The following is a 17,228-nucleotide window of genomic DNA, read 5'->3' as shown; positions in this document are numbered from 1 at the left end:
CTCCTCTAGTTTCCTCTGATCTGGGTAGCACCCCACCCTAGACTAAACGTGGCACTGTTATCTGTGACAATGTTGTGACCACATACACGTGCATTAACCTCTAACCACAAATGTTTACATTTTATTCAAAACTCAAAATTATAACGCAAAAAAACAACAACAAAATACAAAGCCAATCCAATGGCATTTCTCTCTTGGCAAACAACCCAGCTCATAACATCAGTCGTACAACATACGCGTGCATGATTTAGAGTAAATCTAATTATAACAATGATAAATTGCCAACATATGGCAGATTATATCAATATAAACTATAGACTAGAGGAATATGATAAATTATGCATTCGTTCTGACCAGTGTTAAGCTGAGTCTTATTGAGATGTCTGAGACTCTGGCTAAAGGAGTTAGCAGTGGTGGCTAACGGACAGTCTAGATCTCAACCTGTAATGCTGGAACTGTTTTGAGAGTCTCAAAAATAACAACTGTTAAACCTTATTTTAGTATTCAAACTGTGTTTTACTAGCTGACAAGAAGAAGCTATATGAATTGACCCTGAATAACTAAATGGACAACTATATAAACAACCACAACAAACAACGGACGTTGGTCGGCATTCACCTCCCTACTGCAACAGGCACAGACACACACACACACACACATACTAGATTAAAACCTGTCTCAAACTGTTTACCTTGAAGTCTTTTTCAATTCCAGGGGTTTTAGCTAAATATTAACTTTCCATGGAGCGAGGTAAGGTTGCATAACCTTGCGCACACTGAGGGATCAAGCCCGTCGTCAACGGTCAGTTTTCACACTAAGGCAGGATTTCAACAGTCCAGTCCATAGAGAGGCTGAATGTATAAAGCCCGTGTGGTGTGTGCGCAGACAGCAAGGCAGTTACCGCAGCTCCTCTTGCAGTCACTCATGCCATCAGAAGACGGGCTATGCGCTGCGGCTGCGCTGGACACAACTGCGCATGCGCACACATGCGCTGCCTGCAGGGCTAAATCCTCTCTTTACCGCCATCTGCTGTAAACAGTTGGCTACATATACACACACGAGTTGCTACAACATTAATATACCGTACAAGAGAAAAGTACACTATTAAAAACAGCCACACCTAACAATTTCAAGGTCCACCTCTATGTTTTACCAGGGATCTTAATTGTGCATCTTCAGTGATTAAATGTACAGATGTAATTCATAAACAAAAGGCAATCTTTGAAGACATAATGAAGAAAATTTAGTTATTTCATACTTATTTACATAACAATGAGTCTATCTAGGCCTATTTGTTCCTCACAATACCCTGCCATAAGCCTATATCTTAGCCAATAAGTTGTCACAACAGAATGAACTCAAAGCTGTTCAACTTTATTTCTTTGTGAGCAAGAGTTTAAATTTAGCAGTTGCAATGTTTTCTGGATAATCCCCACGTGTATTTCATAACTGCAATCAGAATCTCTCAATATTTTAAATTATATTCCGTATAGAGATTGTCCATACTTTTTCATATTTTATTAAAACAGCCTGCTCTAGTGAAAAGAATAGATAACTGAATAAACAACTCACCATTAGATGGCTAGGTCATCTGCAAAATGTATATTTCATTTAGAAGTTAGTGACTAGACATATATACATTTCGGATAGCAGCTAGCAACTAACACTGGAACTAACTTTTCTGGTTTTCCTTGGTTTTGCTGACGTTAATCTCATTTCTTTCTGATGTAGGACACACCTCTCACTCTCCAACAATGCATCATTGACGCAGCAATCAGTATTAGAACTGCTTTATACGTGGAACCTATTTTAAGACACAAAAAGATAATCACTTTCGCATGTAATGAGGTTAATGTCTTCTCTTTTAAATGTGCGCCTAAAAGTCGAGCTGTCAAAACGGTTTTCTCTGCATTTCCAAAAAGAAAACATATTAGGGAGAATTCTGTTAAAATTATAAAAGAATAATTGATCTCCAGATATCATAGTTTATGACCACTGTTTACATCACAATGTCACTTCCATCTCATCTGAAATTATGCACTAATATTTGTTCGGAAAATAATGGATTTGTAAATTATATTTAAATAAGATATTTTTTAAATATTTATGAATATTTTTAAATAATATGAATAATAATATGAACAAATAATTTCCCATAAATAATACATTTTTCCACAATTATTTCTGTACAGCTTAACAGCTTGATTGCTGTAATTTTCTAGTGGATAATTTTCACAATTGTTGCAACCTGTTGCAAACAATCAGTAAAAAAGAAAAAAGAAAAGAAAAGTTCTACACCGAAATGAATCATAGATCTAATTTTACAAAATAGACTTCAAGATACAAATAAATCTATTAAAAAAAATGGCATTAAATCTAAACATATTCTATTCCAACAAAAACATGAAGTAAAACAAACAAACAAACAACTATATTGAAATGACTTACGTTTATTTGACAAGCCTGTTTCTTTAGATCATAACTGTGTTAAACATGCGATCATTTATATTTTTATGTAGCCCTTCATAGTTTAATTGACTGTCTAAAGGTAAAACAAATCTATAAAAATACAACACAGTAGGCTACAGCATAACAGCTAGTAGCCTAGACAGCTAAACTTCATCTTCATAAGCCAGTAGGCTTATTTCTTGGAACAAAGCAATATGAGCTGGACAGATGTCATTTGTTGATAAGCATTGGTCATACAAATGTATTTTAGCTCATATTCGCCTATATACATCCAAAAGAGCAGGTGTCGCTGTGCTTTCCTCCTCACAGTGTTGTGTTGCCCCGTTGTCGATGGTATTTACCGAGCATGCGCACATCATTCTTTCTTTTCCAGTGCAGCGGAGTCAAAACTCCCTAGTTTGACTCCAGGCTCCGGCTTAGGAGACTGAAAAGTCTACAAAATGGTCAGTACGCGCCGAAATACTTCTTTTATTGTGTTCCCTAAAGGTTAATTGTATGTTTGGGCCGCTTACGTTACAGTGTGATGAAAGATAATAAAAGGATGGCATAAGATTTTCTCGGATAGACCGAGTTCAAACGTGGCCTTATGGCTGATTTCAAGCCCTTCCCACATGAGTTTCAGAGAGAGTTGCACACTGTAGTGAATATTGGCAATATTGCTAATGTTTTTCCGCAACCTCACCCGCTCTCAAAAAGCACAAGATGAATATATTATTAAACGCCTAATCGCGCTCTCTCGTCATGTTTTATGTTGGCATGATATGCCTTAATTTTGTTGCAGGCCTTTCACCCTTTTGCAGTCCTTTCACTGCAGTTTTCATTGTAGGAGACATTTCGATTTGTTATGCGTCTGCAGGTTGATTCTCTGATGTGATTGGCTTTTAAAGTGCTTTGTTGTCCTTTAGGGATTTGTTAAAGTAGTGAAAAACAAGGCCTACTTCAAGAGGTACCAGGTGAAGTTCAGGAGAAGGAGAGGTAAATGCAGAACTTGTATGAACAGTTATATGAAGTCATACAGACAGGTCTGATTTTCATTGTATTCTCTTTGCTTTTCAGAGGGAAAAACTGATTACTTTGCCCGAAAGCGCCTGGTTATTCAAGACAAGAACAAGTACAACACACCCAAGTACAGGATGATTGTCCGCTCCTCCAACAGGGACATCATCTGCCAGGTGGGTGTAAAGCTGCTCACCATTTGACCCATGACCCTTTATGAAGTGCTCATGCAGCAGGATATTCTATAATGCTGAAAATCAGTACTTGAATAGGATGGGAGATTATGGGGAAAAGTTTAATTGTCACTTGACAAACTATTAAGCACTAAAAGCAATATTTGGTCACAGTTTATATTAGGTAGCCTTATTTAACTATACAGTATACTTATTAAATGTGTACATGTAGGTGCATAGCAGTTACTAATAACGTACTTGCATTTAATTAACATTTATTACCCGTGCTGGCAAAATTACTCACAATGGGCACATTTTCAAAAATGAGTTGGTCATTCTCTAGTAAAAAAACCTTCAAAATGATGCATGATTTTTGTTGGGATCAGACAAAAAATGACTGAACTAGACCCGTTTGATAATCAGCAAAGTCAATTTTGAGAGAAATCGAGTTCAAGTTTTCTAAAAGTTCCAAAACAAAACACCCAGCAACCATACCCTAAAATCCTTGGTAATACCAAATTTTGCTCATTCCTAGTCAAAACCAAAACTGAAGTGAGCAGAGAAAAACTGCATTTTTTATGGACAAAGGAAAGTTACTTTTTTTTCGTTAGACATGGGCAAGCAATATCAATTTTGTGAACCTCAAATTCATTGACATTTTTCACTTATTTTGCCTCTAGTTAGTTATTAGTTTCTGACTCATTTTGCCAGCCTGGGTCAAATTTGTTGTTACACTGTTAATTTTACCCCTAATTGAAACCCAAACTGTTCGGTCACAGTTTATAAGCCATTGCGCACACTACAGCGAGCTGGCGGTAATCACATGAGCTTTCATGCAATAAACGGTGACTGGAGCTTTCAATGTTGCTTCTATAGGTTTGAAAAGAAAGAAAATAAAAAAAATCAAGCAATTGATTTGGTATAAGGCTGGCCTTCCCAACCATACATCAAACTCATTGGCAATAAATGTGGGAATTTTCTATAATGAACATATAGTTATACAGTAAATCCATAGTCCTGTGGGTATCCCATAGCCGATTTTCCACTGTCGGGTCGAACGGTTCCAGTTATATTTCCACGTGAGACTGGTACGGCATGATTCCAAACCGTTCTCGGCCAGGAATTGGCCAAACGTGCTGGTAGAACGTGTGTAGTGACTTTGCAATTTGGGTCACTTCTGTTGTCTGTCTGACTATCAGTTTCTCTGTAGCTGGCTAAGCGTGCTATTTGATTTTGATATTCGCAAACAAAATAATAGAATTAAAAGAAATATCTGATCATCCTCCATAACATGGTCAATATTTATCTCATATATCACCTGTAAACTCTTGCATTACCTAGGCAACAATTGTATTTGTATTTATATTACATTCCAAAGAGCTCCGTTATCAGCCCCACAGTGGAAAATGAAATCCGTTATCACCGGCTGGGCCGGATCGACATGGAACGGAACAAGCAAAGAGAACGGTTTGGCCCGACTGTGGAAAAGTGGCTAATGTTAGTATATAGTAGTTCTATTTTATGCATTAAATGTAGATTTTGAAACTGTATTCTATGTTGGACATGCATGTTCTCATTATTGTGCATCATAAGATGAATCAAGCTTGTCTGTATATGAAATTACTGAAGAAATATCCCTGTGGAGTCGAATGTGATTTTAAGATTTGTTTGTTTTTCCAGATTGCCTATGCAAAGATTGAAGGGGATGTGATTGTGTGTGCGGCCTACTCCCATGAGCTGCCGAAGTACGGCATCAGTGTGGGTTTGACAAATTATGCTGCGGCCTACTGCACTGGGCTGCTGCTCGCCCGCAGGGTGAGTCTTGCACTTGCCTCTTATTTTGACTTATTTCCCCATTGAAATTGATTTATGAAACTTTACCTTGCAGATCTGTCAAGAACTAGAGTAGTTGCATCAAAATAATTAACTTATTATCTAGTGATTCTTCATGTTGACAGATATGAAGAAATATGTCTGTAAAGAGTAATTTCAGTTGCAGGAAATCAAATTTGTCCAAGATGGATTGCTTTACTCATAATTAAAACTGCAAAAGTGGTAGCACTTTATTTGTAGTCCTACATGTACTATGACCTCAAGTTTTAATCTGTTCAAACCTTGAAAAGATTAAAGTAAATCCAGATTTAGCAAAGTAAGATCAATCATTATATAGGTATTTTGTTTAACCATGAAAAGTGATTGTGTCCCAGTTTGCATACTACACTTCCTAAATGGTGTTCAAAATTAGAATAAGTGTGTCCCAAAACACTATGTTGAAATAGTATCCCATGATACCCAGATGGTCTACTGTTTCCAGTAGAAAATTGAAGTGTAAATCCATGCACTCCCAATGCACAGGAGGGCCACTATTCTGCAGAGTGTAGCTCCAACAAGCTCAAACGCCTGCCTGGTATTTTCTAGTAATCCTGAAGATCTTGCTAATCTGGTGCAGAAGTGTTTAACTTTGGTTGAAGCTTAAGTCTGCTGGACAGTGGCCCTCCAGTAATTGAATTTGATGTAAAAATGTTAGAGAGCACCTATTATGCCCCTTTTTACAAGATCTTTTTAACGTCTCTGATGTCCCCAGAGTGTGTATTTAAAGGTTTAGCACACAATTACCCACATACCATTTTTTTTTCCGTGTTAAAATTGCCACTTTTTGAGGATGGGCAACATGCTACTTTTCTCTCCAATACAATGGGAATAATTGTTGTGCACTGAAACTGTAATGTGGAGTGTCTATAAGAGGATGTTAACCGTGACATGATGATTGACAGTTCAGTTTCCAGTGACAGCCTGTTACATTTCCAATGCAATTATGATTTGGTATTATGTCCCAAAACTTGGCTACTCTTCTGCTATACACTCAAACGTACATACATTTTCATTCACAAGTGTACATAATTTTAGGGCCTAGATAAGTAGGCCAATTGGGATGCAGCGAATGTTTATAATTGTTTAATTATGAATTACGTCATGTTTACCTTTAGTGCAAGAGTAATCCAAATGTGCATCCGTAAAATTGTCCCATAATGCATGGTACTTGATATAGACGTTTCATTGAGCAAGAAACTGTAAATGTGCTACGATGGGTGCATTTTACACCTGGTACTAACAGTCATCCCAGGCGAAACAATCACGAGTGCTCAGCTGAGACTGATAGCCTTTTACAACTGGAAGTGTCTTCCTTTGACCACTTGTGACTTTCTGCTTTCTTGACTATATATCTCATTTGCTATGTCAAAAATGCAGAATTTCAAGCAAGTTGCTCTTAAGTGCAGTACTTCAACCTGAAGTTTGGATGTGCATGCTTTGTGATCTGCATCACTGCATGTTATCATAAATAACTGGCAAAGTTTCAAACCCTTGCATTGCTGCCAGCATTGTGTTGGATAAGTAGCCCATCACTTGCTGTTGTGCAAAACATCCAGACAAATTAGCTTTGACAGTACAAAGGGAATGTTTTCGCATGTGTTTTTAATTACCTCAAATAGGGGTGGGCGATATCTCGATATTTAAAATATATCAAGATATTTAAAATATATCGAGATATTTTTTAAACACGATATGGATTTTGACATATTGTATATATCGATATATTGTTTATATTTAATTCTGATTTCGCCGCTTTGTCTTCTTTGCGCTGTGCTCGCCCCCGCCTCCTTGCTTTTGTTCCCCCTCCCCTCGCGTGTTGTCTCATTCAACATGGCGGCGCCCGCAACTAGCCCGGAGGCTACAGAACTCGTCTAAAAAGATCGTCTTAAATGCTGTCTTACATGCACTTCTTGAGGCACACACGCACACTAGCAAACACACGCAAGGTCTCTCGCTCTCTGTCCCTCTCTGGCGTGCGCGCGGTACACGGTGCTCTCTCCCTATCTGCCGTGCGCACGCTACACGGTTTGAACCATGGTTTGAACATTCACACAGCCTTTCGAAAACGATACATTTCCCGGCACATGTTATTAAAAAGGATGACAATCCCGGTAAAACGGGACAGGTGGCAATTATTTTTGTATACAGCAATTAATTTGTATACAATTATTATTTTTGTATACAGGGATTTTTTTTTTAAATGTCGCAGAAGCACTTTGGACTAGATGAACTGCCTACCTCTTTGCACTCCAATAAAAAAAAAGACTGTGGTATTTGGCATATTTGTTTTTGCATTAGTTTTTGTTGGGTTATTTTTCCTGTAAAGATATCGAGATATATATCGTATATCGAGATATAGCAAAATATATCGATATATATTTTTTGCTCCATATCGCCCAGCCCTAACCTCAAAATTTGGTTTAAGTATTAAGATCACAATGCTCTGGCAATCCAATCTTCTCTAACTGTTAATTTCAGGAGTAAATGGGTCCTTAAGCAGTTCTTTAACACTTTAATGAATTTGATTCTAGATAATTGATACGAGGGCACAAACACTGGTTTTAACTGGACAATTGTGTGCTTTCTTCCAGCTGCTGAACAAATTTGGCCTTGACAAGGTGTATGACGGCCAGGTGGAGATCACCGGGGACGAGTTTAATGTGGAGAGCATTGATGGACAGCCTGGAGCTTTCACCTGCTACCTGGATGCAGGCCTGGCCAGAACCACCACTGGCAATAAGGTATTCGGGGCCCTGAAGGGAGCGGTGGATGGAGGTCTCTCCATTCCTCACAGGTAGATCTACCCTCTTACTGTTTGTTCTAGGTTTTCCTATTTCATATAATTTTGTCTACTTGATGACAACTTGAAACTGAGCAGCTTGTTGCTGTGATTGCAATTCAAGACGGGACTGATTTTAAGACATGTTTACATGACATGTTGGAATCATCAAAACTGCATGAGCTCTGTTCATTAATACTGTGTAATTTGTCTTAGCACCAAGCGATTCCCAGGTTATGACACTGAGAGCAAGGAGTTCAATGCAGAGGTCCACCGCAAGCACATCCTGGGCCTGAACATCTCAGAGTACATGAGATACTTGATGGAGGAGGATGAGGACGCGTACAAGAAACAGTTCTCTCGCTTTATCAAGAACGGCGTTACCCCTGATTCAGTATGTACTGGGTGTTTTTTAACATAGTAGTTAAAGACTCCTGATATAAAGTGGGTTGAGCTTAAAAGATAATACTCCAAACAAATTTTAAAAATAAAAAATTGGAGATGCACGATATATTGGCCACCATATCGGTATCGTCCGATATATGTTCATTTTTAAAGTTATTGTTATCGGCCCGATAAGAAAATTTGGCCGATGTATTAAAGCTGATAAATAAGGGATTATTTCCTTTAGCTTAGACACTTCACATGCACACTGTTCACCATGATAGTTTTGAATAACTTTAAAATATGATTGAAATACTTCATAAAAGAAAAATATGGCAGAAAAGAAAGAAAAAAAAGTGCAACATGCCGCACAAATCTGTCATATTGGCTACATAAAATGAAATGAGAATTTATAATTGTGTGCTTGGAACATGACTTTTATTTTTGAGACTTTTTTTGTTTGTAATCTCTCAGATTATATACAAATTGGGAATTAGATTTATCGGCCAACATATCAGCTTTCAAATATAAAGAGTTATTGGTATCGGCCAAATGTTTCATATCGGTGCGTGCATGCCTAATAAAAATAAATATCCCATCTTTATAAGTGTATAATCTAAGTGGATGGAAAATTCAAAGTTGACTCAAAAACCTTGCAAAATTACACCACTTTAATCCATACGACCGGAGTGTCTTTTGAAGCAAAGCGATTAGGTATGTGAGGGGGGAAAATATTTGAATCCTTTATAAACTAGAACCCATGGCTTCCAGGTAAGGTGCTTGATGTAAACGTCAGTGTGTTGTAAAGTGTGACAAACACTGATGCAAGAAGTGATGCGGAAGCATGGAGAATGGTCACTTATTCCTTGTTTCACAATGTACTTGCATCATGCTTCACAACATACTGAGGTCTACATATGACTTGCGTATGATTTTTGGCTGGAAGTGATTGTTTATAGTAGGGATGCACCGATACCACTTTTTTCAGAATGAGTATGATACCGATACTTTCCTCTTTGGTACTTACGGACACCTGTATTTTCACTGCATTTGTAATTTTAAAATGTATCGGGTAGTGAAACCAAAAGAATATAAATCTTATTAGTTGGCTTAATTTGTTAATCAAATATATTACCTTCAGTTATTTCCATGCTTCTGTTTCTTTCACTGTTCATTCTATTGCTCTATCATATTTTATCTTTCATTGAATAGCACAGCACGCATTTAGAGCAGCTCCAGCAGGGCTCAGTGCTGAGGATTGGGTCAGTGGTACAAATGATCAGACACCAGTGAAATGTCAATTATTTATTCCAATTTTGATACTACAAGAAAAACTACCAGCCTAATTAATGTGAATTTAAAACATTATTAAAGACAATCAAGAAGTCAGTAATAAAATGACAATTAATAAAATTATAATTAAATACAATAGAACAAAGAAAGGCTACAAATGAAATGGGTGTTATTAGAGTTTTTCAGGTAAATCTAACAGTAGTGTTCAGGTACAGAAATTTGAATAAAGTAATGAAATGTAAAATAACACTGCATATGCATTACTGTATACATTAAATATAGATGGATATATATTTTGGATATTTACGTTCATGGCCTGCAAAAGTCCTGTAATGTAGGGAACCACTCATTATACATAAATCAGGTAATAGTTCATGTTTTACTTGCATATATGATGTAATTTTAATCAAAATGACACATGTGCTGAGTGAACGATCAGCTATCAAGAGCATTCAACAGAACACGCTCTCTCTCATCAGTTAATGTTAATAAGCTACATCCCTTATTTTACTCTTTGCCATTGACATCTGACTGAACTACATCCTTTCCACTTACGTCTGTGAAAAGGGGATGCGCTCGACCAGCTCATGCGTCTGTGCCACTGCGCGCTCAATCCACTGCGTGTTTTTCTCTTATCAGCTTGCGCACCACAGCTATATAATCGTTACTATATTTAGTTTAATATTCCACTAATTAGATACATTGACAACGGAGTATAATGGGGATAAAAAAGGCTGTCTAAGAAGTAATCAATTCTTTGTCTGGTCACAAACACTGTACACACGCTGCCTGGTATCGGTTGTTCGTATCGGAGCATTGTTATTAGTATATGAGCGCACTGCAACGCAGTATCGGTGCATCCCTAGTTTATAGTTTAAAAGTGTATTTTCCCTTGCATACACCCATACATTTTGGGATTGAGTTTCCCTTTTAAAATTGCAAATCCATGACTTGGTTTCACATTTATGCAAGTTCAGTTTTTCATTAACAAGATTAATACATCACTATTCATAACTTGTGTATCAGCCTGCTTTACTGTAATATCTTGTGACCGTTTTGCTATATTCTAATGTGTCTCTTCCTCAGATGGAAGAAATGTACAAAAAAGCACACGCATCCATCCGGGAGAACCCAGTGCATGAAAAGAAGCCCAAGCGGGAAGTCAAGAAGAAGAGGTACAGATCTTTTTGTTTGGTTGCTTCATGTCTTGTGCTCTTAGGTTGATGTCCATGAGCATATCACAGCCTTACCCTCAGTTTCACAGACAAGGCTTAAGCCTAGTCCCAGACTAAAATACATCAGTGCCAGTGTTCTGTCTTGAGATGCACACCAGTAGTTTTCTTAAAGCACGTTTATAAAAGGCCTAATCCTGGCTTAATCTAAACCCTGTATGTGAAACCAGGCCTTAGTCATGTTTTTGCTCAAGTCAATTAAGCCATTTAGACTAGGTTTGATGTCCACAATAACTGTTCTGCTGCTCGATGATGATACCCTTGCAGACTGAGCAAATTGTGGTTGGTCCTACATTTGCACAATTGATGCATATTTCAAGACGGGGCTGAGAGCAGCTTTGGTTAATAGTTGGACATTTCGGGTCAGTAGAGCCATTAGGGCTGGGCGCTAAATCAATTTTATCGATTAATTCGAATGTGTAGTTTTTAGACTTGTTTGAATGAAAATAGGTTTTCTCTTTAACATTTACCGACGTTCCCTTGGTTCCGAACTGGCTCAGCGTTGACTTGCGCAATTGTCACATAATTTGAAAGAGCCTACAGTGCAACTTACCGAAATGTAATAAAATCGATCGATCAAGTATTTTTCAACCGCGGAAAGAGATCCATATAGCTGGAGAACAATGTCACGTAACGTTACATTTACCTCATGAAAGCCATTTAATGACTATAACACGTTAGACTTAAAAAATGCTTTAAAGAATTGCTATAGAGAGTATTTTGCTAAATATAACTATTACATATTATATTTTTACCTATATCATTGAATTATCAATAAGTTATGAACAACGCATTTAGTTTGAGATGTTATTTTTAACTTTTAATAATAATACCAGCTGACAGGGCTTTGTTTACAGCATTAGGTGAGAACAATTAACATTAATGTATCCACTGTACCTAATATTTATCCAACGGAATCAATATTGAGTCAAGCTCAGAATCAAATCACAAGAATTGAATTGAAATTGTGAAATTTGTAAAGCAATAATAAAAACAGTAGCATACCAGTCATTGTACCATGTAAACATTGGGTAACTAAACATAATTTTATTAAGTTTAGTGTCAACACAATGTTTTGACAATCACAATAGTTACTGTGGTGCAATTTTTTAATTTTATTTTATACATCACCCCAGTCCCAATCCACCCATTTTGTGTTTTGTAATGTTGCCTTTGTAAAAACAGTGAAAATGTAACACGTCATGTTTACACGTTTACATGTTTACAAAGGCAGGGCCTCCCATCTTGTCTTTTTGGCTTGTTGTTTCTGATTGCACTTTCACCCCAAGGGGGAAAACTAACTTGTTTTGAACAATTTCCTTTTCCTCTGCAGTAGGGTGGGGAAAAAATCGGATTTTTTTTTAGGCCGTATCGCCCAGCCCTAAGATCCATTAGAGGAAGTTTCATTTTTTTTAAGCTCTACTTTGGAGTTTTTTCAGAACGGGCATGAATTTTCAGATAGACTGCAAAGAACATTAATCTATTATACTTGGGACTAAATTGGGAGTAAATCAATGACCTTGACTAATGCTTGTTTGGTCAGGGAAAATTGGTTAGTCTCACCTAAATGACTGTTTAATTGAAATGCATTGCTGTATTTAAAGTTTATTTTTCTGGGAGAAATTGCTTGCTACTTGTGTTTGCTAAAATTAAGTGGTTCTCTTTCTAGATGGAACCGTGCCAAGCTCACACTGGCTCAGAGAAAAGACCGTGTTGCCCAGAAGAAGGCCAGCTTCCTTCGGGCTCAAGCTGCAGAGGAGGACTAATGCGCGATCCTTGTCTCCTCATATTTGTGCAGAAATCTTTTGTTCTAATAAATATTTCAGAAAAGACTTTTTCCGTCTGATTGCTTGTTACATTTAAAAAGTAGGTGTATTTTCAAATGTTAAATATGGTTTGTTTGTTTCCATGCTTAAACACCTGACTTTAGGGAAACCTTCATCATTTACAAAATTAAGGAAATGGCGTACAATGGCAATTTAATCTTTCTGTTTGCTGTATTATAGTGAACAATTTTCTGAATTGGTGAATAAACTGAATGCACTGTCAGGCCAGGTGTTCAAAACATGTGACCTGTGCTCAGACAGTGCGTGATCCCGATATACACAGAATTACAGTATTTCAAAATGTCTGTCTTGGCGAGTATTCAAGCAAACATTATCTATTATGTTTTAAGTGAACGTTTGGTGAACTGTTGGGGGAAAATATAATGTGTATGTTTATATTAGATCCTCCTGGTACAGTAGGTCTTAATATATTGTCTGTTTCATTAATGTTAATCAAACAATTATGGTATAATGGGGAAAAGTAAATTTTTTCTTTAGATATTTGGTGTTATTACAAAGGATTTTAAGCTATGGTTGCTGGGTGATATTTGTTTTAGAACCTTCAGAAAATAACTCTGACTATCGACTTTGAACAGGTGTAGGTTTTTTTTTTTCTGATTCCAACAAATTTAGAGAATGTGAAACTCAATTTTGAAAAATTGCTCATTATGACTAATTTTACCAGCATGAGTCTCGTAAGTTTTGTGAAGGACCCTGCGTCCTAACTATAGAAGGGTGCTATCTTATATACCAATACATATTTAAAACAAAGATGAAATAAAGAGCTTGACGTTTATTAAAAGGAAATGAGTTCAAAAATAATATTTAAACATTTCTGCACACATCTTGTCTCAAGTTGAGCATTAAAAATGATTTTTTTTTTCAGTTTGACTCAAAGAAAATTAGCAACAGCATAATTGTTATCGTTCAGTCTGAAAATTATTAATCATGCAAATGATTTTAGATCTTTAGTAGTTAAAATTGCAAGCATTCTGAAATTTGAATTGTATATCTTCGGCAGATTAGAGCAGGGGTTTCACAATTTCTGATGCCAAGGCCCCCTTAAGGCGAGACACTACAAGTGAATAGGTTAAAAAAAATTAACTAGCATATATCACCATGAAACTTTGCCAGTTGATTACCTACATTAAGATGATTAAAAAAAAATTATTACAAGTTTTCTGTAATTTAATGTTTAAATATGAAAATGAGACATTAATTAAATATGTGCTAATTTGCATATGTTTTAAAAAACGAAATCTGAGTATTGGATAAAGCCAGGTTCAAAATTATTTTTTCATTGTGTTCACATATTAGATGGGAAAAAAATTACAGAGGGATTTATGGATATCTACTTTTGTTATCCTGTAAATCAGAATATACTGCCAATAGCCTTTAAAAAATGATTTTCGCCAAGTTTTGTGGAATAAAATGTTATATAAATCAGGCTAGGAATAATATATTTACAAATCCCTCAGTAAATGTCTTCATAATATAACTAGGTACAAGACTGGAAAGTTTGGTGTATATAGGTGCTACTGAAGTGCAGATTTCGGATTTGGAGTATGAGAGAAATGTCATTTTGAGAAAACGGGCTTTAAAGATTTAGCATCAGCCAATGAGATTGCGCATTTAGAGTAAAATCCCCCCTTTTACTTTCACGATTGGTTGCTGATAAAAAGGAAATTACCATATTTGGATCCGGCAATATTGTAGAGGAGAGACAGAGCTTTCTAACGGTGTGTGTGATGACAGGGTGCAGATCGCGATCGCGGAGCAGAAGGATGATTTATAACGACAACTTTTGATGAATTTATGAGAAATCTACAGATGCAAACAGACATAGTGTAGTAAAATAAAGACCTAAATGTGTATTTCTGACTTTTTTCACCACAAGTCTGCAAATCTCAAAATTGACCAGTGAAAAAAAAACGATGTTTTTGCCTGTCGTGTCTCGCCTTAAAGGGTTAGTTCACCCAAAAATGAAAATTCTGTCATTAATTACTAATGTAGTTCCAAAACCCTTAAGACTAGCTCATCTTTGGAACACAATGATCTTTTTGATGAAATCTGAGAGCTCCCCATTGACAGATACGCAACCACTTTGATACTTCAAAAAGTTCATAACGAGATCGTGAAACTAATCCATATGAATCAAATGGTTTAGTCCAAATGTTCTGAAGAGACTCAATCGCTTTATATGATGAACATTAATCAGCTCAACTGAACCTGTTACCTGCTTGATACGAGAAACACCTTGGGGAACCTCAAACGTGCTGCGTAACACGAGAATGAACCATGTTGGTTCACGCACGTCGAGCGAACATGCTTCAGCGTCCGTTTACCACAACTGATGAGTGAGTTGATGTTTATATGTGAACAAAAACCTAAATTCAATCTGTTCATCATATAAAGCTTATGTGTGTCTTCAGAAAATTTGGAATTGAATCATCAAAGTGTCAGTTGCATAGCTATCAATGGAGGGACAGAAATCTTTCAGATTTCATCAAAAAGATCTTCATTTGTGTTCCAAACATGAACGAAAGTCTTGTGGGTTTGGAACAACGAGGGTGAGTAAATGACATAATTGAATTTTTTTTAAATTATCCCTGACATAAAGTAATGACATTATATATATTTCATGTAAAAAGAAATGCTATCACTGGACTAAATTTAAAAAATGTATATTGTGTCTAACCTATTATCATGTTAACAAAGTAACTTTGTCTGCAATAAAAAAAAAACTTTGTAAAATTATTATTTTTTTCTGTAAAATGGGGGGCCCGGCCTCAGTTTGAAAACCTCTGGACAAGACACAGTTCGATTGTCACAGTTTTTCTGAACAGCTGCAGTAAGATTAATAATTTGTCTTTTTTTCTTGGCACTGGAGAGAACATGCATTAGCAGAAATTTTCTCTGCTGCCTAAGCTTTTAGAATTTGGGATTGAGTCAAGACTGAGTAATGTAACAAAACAAGGTGCCATAAAGAGTATATTGACAGTACTCTACAAATGCAGGCCAAAAACAAAAATATGTAATTATATTAGGCAAAATATAGGAGGTCGATATCATTCAGACAGCCCCAGTCTGCTGTTCATACTGTATATTCTGTGTTCTGTATAAGAACAATAACTTAGTTGTATGTATTATTATGAGTCTTTTGTGTGAGATATCTTCTTCCAAAGCAGAGTTTTGAGGTTGTTGAGAATCAGGGAGTGCTCCATTTCCATCTGTTCGCTGGCGCCTTTGAGAGCAATGCAGGCGTACAACTGTTTCTCCAGTTCATCTTTAATGTCTGATGGCGCACCATACAGAAGATAGTCCTTTAGTGTGCTACAGACTTTAGCCAGATTCGGCTGCATGACCTCCGTAGTGCAGCGGTGTTTAGTGAGGTCACAAGAAGTGAGGCAGTCCCTTCCATAGACACAGTCACTGTCCTCTTCGCACCGCCTTTCACGCATTGCTTCCTGAAAAGCACCTTCGGGTACAATACGCTTTGCGTCTACCACCTTTATATCATGGCGCTCTGTATAACCAAACCCAGTGACACTAACATCACACATGAGAAAGCTTCCGAATGTGCCGTGGAAGACATCCTCGATGAACTCGAGCAGGCCGATTGCTATCTTAGCCTTGCGGGGCCAGGAGGGAGCAGCCCATTGGTCGATGCTTCGCCGCAGGCTGGCTGGAATCCACAGCTCTACCATCCACGGTAGGCTGACGCCATACAGTGGTACGTAAGGAACCTTCTCCATCACATACAAGTCCCCACAGAAGCCAATCATTCTGGGGGTGTGCTCTCGGTCCTGCAGCACGACGGACAGCAGGAATTCATTCAGCTGCAGTAAAGCCCAAGCTGAATGTGCTTCTGACAGGGAGATCTGGCCATCCTTGTTGCTGTCAGCGACTCCAAGCACAAGGGTCACCAAATCCGCTAAGTTGGCTTGGTCTCCTACTTTTGCCTGTCAGGGGAGAAGTGTCATTGAAACGGGTTAATAACAGCTGTCTGGAAGAGATGTGGTAAATACATTTTTCTCTGCATGCAGAAATGTCTTCTTTTAGGATATGAAAATATCTAGTTTTATTTTACTAAACAGGCAAATTCATGGAGTACAAGTAATGAATGTTTACATAAATGTACACACACAAAAAGGGGGTTAATTATTAAAGCTTCAGACCTTCAGTGCACTATAGCGCAGAGGTT

The 17,228-nt window shown here is 37.2% G+C and overlaps 3 protein-coding genes across 11 annotated transcripts in view; 1 reads left to right on the top strand and 2 right to left on the bottom strand.

Annotated features, from left to right (window-relative positions):
* The window catches only part of evi5b (ecotropic viral integration site 5b), a 65,971-nt gene extending 64,257 nt beyond the window's left edge, over positions 1–1,714 (bottom strand). For 2 of the 8 annotated variants that reach the window (XM_077198800.1, XM_077198799.1), the window contains exon 1: positions 1,573–1,678. In XM_077198800.1, coding sequence (XP_077054915.1) covers positions 1,573–1,575 — 3 coding nt within the window. In that variant the 5' untranslated portion in view covers positions 1,576–1,678. Of the gene's footprint in view, positions 1–691; positions 829–1,572 lie in introns of those variants that run through there. The other 6 variants (XM_077198804.1, XM_077198798.1, XM_077198808.1 and 3 more) reach the window with 6 other exon arrangements.
* Positions 1,715–2,787: 1,073 nt separating this feature from the next.
* rpl5b (ribosomal protein L5b) lies at positions 2,788–13,030 on the top strand. The gene is made up of 8 exons (XM_077198785.1): positions 2,788–2,912; positions 3,375–3,444; positions 3,526–3,641; positions 5,319–5,453; positions 8,102–8,304; positions 8,506–8,683; positions 11,053–11,141; positions 12,868–13,030. The coding sequence occupies exons 1-8, from the start codon at positions 2,910–2,912 to the stop codon at positions 12,962–12,964; spliced, it is 891 nt and encodes a 296-aa protein (XP_077054900.1). The 5' UTR covers positions 2,788–2,909; the 3' UTR covers positions 12,965–13,030.
* A 767-nt stretch (positions 13,031–13,797) lies between these two features.
* Positions 13,798–17,228, bottom strand: part of dipk1ab (divergent protein kinase domain 1Ab) — a 56,110-nt gene continuing 52,679 nt past the window's right edge. For both annotated transcript variants that reach the window (XM_077198783.1, XM_077198784.1), the window contains exon 6: positions 13,798–16,986. In XM_077198783.1, the coding sequence (XP_077054898.1) occupies positions 16,174–16,986 (813 nt within the window). In that variant the 3' untranslated portion in view covers positions 13,798–16,173. The remainder of the gene's footprint in view (positions 16,987–17,228) is intronic.

This window comes from Siphateles boraxobius, unplaced genomic scaffold (assembly GCF_051911475.1).
Source record: "Siphateles boraxobius isolate OS27281-9 unplaced genomic scaffold, OSU_SipBor_1 41, whole genome shotgun sequence".
Lineage (NCBI taxonomy): Eukaryota > Metazoa > Chordata > Actinopteri > Cypriniformes > Leuciscidae > Siphateles > Siphateles boraxobius.
The sequence above is the reverse complement of the archived record's forward strand: the minus strand, read 5'-3'. Positions and strand labels throughout refer to the sequence as shown.

Coding starts and splice junctions, on each gene's coding strand:
- rpl5b (XM_077198785.1), top strand. Junction 8,684..11,052: donor ACGGCGTTACCCCTGATTCA/GTATGTACTGGG, acceptor TCTCTTCCTCAG/ATGGAAGAAATGTACAAAAA. Junction 11,142..12,867: donor CGGGAAGTCAAGAAGAAGAG/GTACAGATCTTT, acceptor TTCTCTTTCTAG/ATGGAACCGTGCCAAGCTCA.